General features: G+C 49.8%; 1 protein-coding gene across 3 annotated transcripts in view; it reads left to right on the top strand.

Annotated features, from left to right (window-relative positions):
• STAT2 (signal transducer and activator of transcription 2) overlaps positions 1–2295 on the top strand; it is a 29506-nt gene that overhangs the window by 22659 nt on the left and 4552 nt on the right. For all 3 annotated transcript variants that reach the window (XM_023513564.1, XM_012805580.2, XM_012805579.2), the window contains 3 exons: positions 700–836; positions 1017–1199; positions 1730–1787. In XM_023513564.1, coding sequence (XP_023369332.1) covers positions 700–836; positions 1017–1199; positions 1730–1787 — 378 coding nt within the window. The remainder of the gene's footprint in view (positions 1–699; positions 837–1016; positions 1200–1729; positions 1788–2295) is intronic.

Genomic DNA, 2295 nt, shown 5'->3' with positions numbered 1-2295 from the left:
CACCTTAGGTGTATGTGGCTGGCGCCTTAGCCACTTGAGCCATAGGCACTGAGCCCTCTACGAAAGTTTTTAAAGATTAGCTGAGTGTGGTGTCATGTGAATGTGGTCAAAGCTCTGTGGGAGGTTGAGGCAGATGGACCATATGAGTCCAGAAGTATGAGGTTGCAGTAAATGGTGATGATGCCACTAACATCTACCCTGGGCAACGGAGTAAGACAGTGTCTCAAAAAAAAAAGGAGGGGGGGCTTTTCATCTGTGTGACCTTATTGAATTACACCTCTTCAAACTCTAGGAGGTAGGTATTGTCAGTAATCTGAAGTGACTTGGACAAGATAGAAAAGTTTGGGGTGGCGCTTGTGGCTCAGTGAGTAGGACACCGCCAGCCCCATATACCAAAGGTGGCGAGTTCAAACCCAGCCCTGGTCAAACTGCAACAAAAAAATAGCCAGGCGTTGTGGTGGACACCTGTAGTCCCAGCTACTCAGGATGCTGAGGCAAGAGAATCACCTAAGCCCAAGAGCTTGAAGTTGCTGTGAGCTGTGACACCATGGCACTCTACTGAGGGCGATAAAGTGAGACTCTGTCTCTAAAAAAAAAAAAAGATAGAAAAGTTTGTAAGTGGCAGGCCACTTACAAGGGGAAAGAAGGTCAGGGAGCCTAGGGGGAGCGGTGTTTCTCACAGATCTTTCTGTGTTCCAGGCTAATCATGGGCTTTGTGAGCCGGAACCAGGAGCGCCGGCTGCTGAAGAAAACTGTCTCTGGCACCTTTCTACTACGCTTCAGTGAATCATCAGAAGGAGGCATTACCTGCTCCTGGGTGGAACACCAGGACGATGGTCAGCTGCCTTACCATTCCCACAGCCTTGCCTTTCTGCTGGACCCTCTGCCTCCCCCTCTGCCTACCCTGGCTTGGTCCTCAATCTCTCAGCAGGTGTGGGGTTGGGCAGCCTGAGTGGGGAGCTGCCGGGCCCAGCCTCTTCGCTCAGGCCTGCCTGTTCCTGCATCCGCCCCTGCAGACAAGGTTATCATCTACTCAGTGCAGCCTTACACCAAGGAGATGCTGCAGTCTCTGCCGCTAACAGAGATCATCCATCACTACCAGATACACACCGAGGAGAACATCCCTGAGAACCCACTGCGCTTTCTCTATCCCCGAATCCCCCGGGATGAGGCTTTTGGGCGCTACTACCAGGAGAAAGGTGGGGATTGTTGATATATGATATACTTTATTGCTAGATTGCAGGGATCCTTAGACATCCATAAATCTAAGTCTTTCCCTTCTTTTCTCTTCTGTCTTTTTCTTTTCTTTTTTTTTTTCATTGAGACAGAGTCTAACTTTGTCACCCTCAGTAGAGTGCCGTGGCATCACATCTCACAGCAACCTCCGGCTCTTGGGCTTAGGTGATTCTCTTGCCTCAGCCTCCCGAATAGCTGGGATTACAGGTGCCTGCCACAACCCCTGGCTATTTTTTGTTGCAGTTTGGCCGGGGCCGGGTTTGAACCTGCCACTCTTGGTATATGGGTCTGACGCCTTATCCACTGAGCCACAGGTGCTGCCCATAAGTCCTTTTCAAACATGGCAAAACTGATATGCAGAAATGTTAAGAATTTGTCCATGGGATACTGTGCTTTAGGAGAGGATATTACTGTTAAAACCATCCACCCTAGGGGCCTTTGGGCTTTTCATCCAACCTACTGATCTCCCTGTCTCCTGTGTGTGTCCCCACAGTTAATATCCAAGAACGGAGGAAGTACCTGAAACATAGGCTCATTGTGGTCTCTAACAGGTGAGCTCTGAACCCACCTTCCTAGTCCTTTTTGGCTGAGGTAGTGACTCTAACTTGCTCAGTTCCAACCTCTCCAGCCTCTCTTCCTACTGACCCATGCTCTCTAGCCCTCTGGATTTGCCTGTTCTACTCTCTCTCTTCTGTCATATTTTCCTGCTTCCATCCTTAGGATGTTTCCACAGGAGTTTCTTGATAATAAGGTCATAATCACTAGTGTTAGTGGGCAGCTACTTGATGTCAGGCATTGGACTAGATTTTTTATTATTTATGTATTTTTTTGAGGCAGAGTCTCACTTTGTCACCCTTATTACAGTGCTGTGGTGTCACAGCTCACAGCAACCTCAAACTTTTGGGCTTGGCTCGGCGCCTGTGGCTCAAGCGGCTAAGGCGCCAGCCACATACACCTAACGTGGCGGGTTCGAATCCCCAGCCTGGACCCGCCAAACAACAATGATGGCTGCAACCAAAAAATGGCCAGGCGTTGTGGCGGGCGCCTGTGGTCCCAGCT

The sequence above is a fragment of the Otolemur garnettii genome, unplaced genomic scaffold (assembly GCF_000181295.1).
Source record: "Otolemur garnettii isolate 467f Iridium unplaced genomic scaffold, OtoGar3 scaffold00043, whole genome shotgun sequence".
In the NCBI taxonomy this organism is placed as follows: Eukaryota; Metazoa; Chordata; class Mammalia; order Primates; family Galagidae; genus Otolemur; species Otolemur garnettii.
The sequence above is the reverse complement of the archived record's forward strand: the minus strand, read 5'-3'. Positions and strand labels throughout refer to the sequence as shown.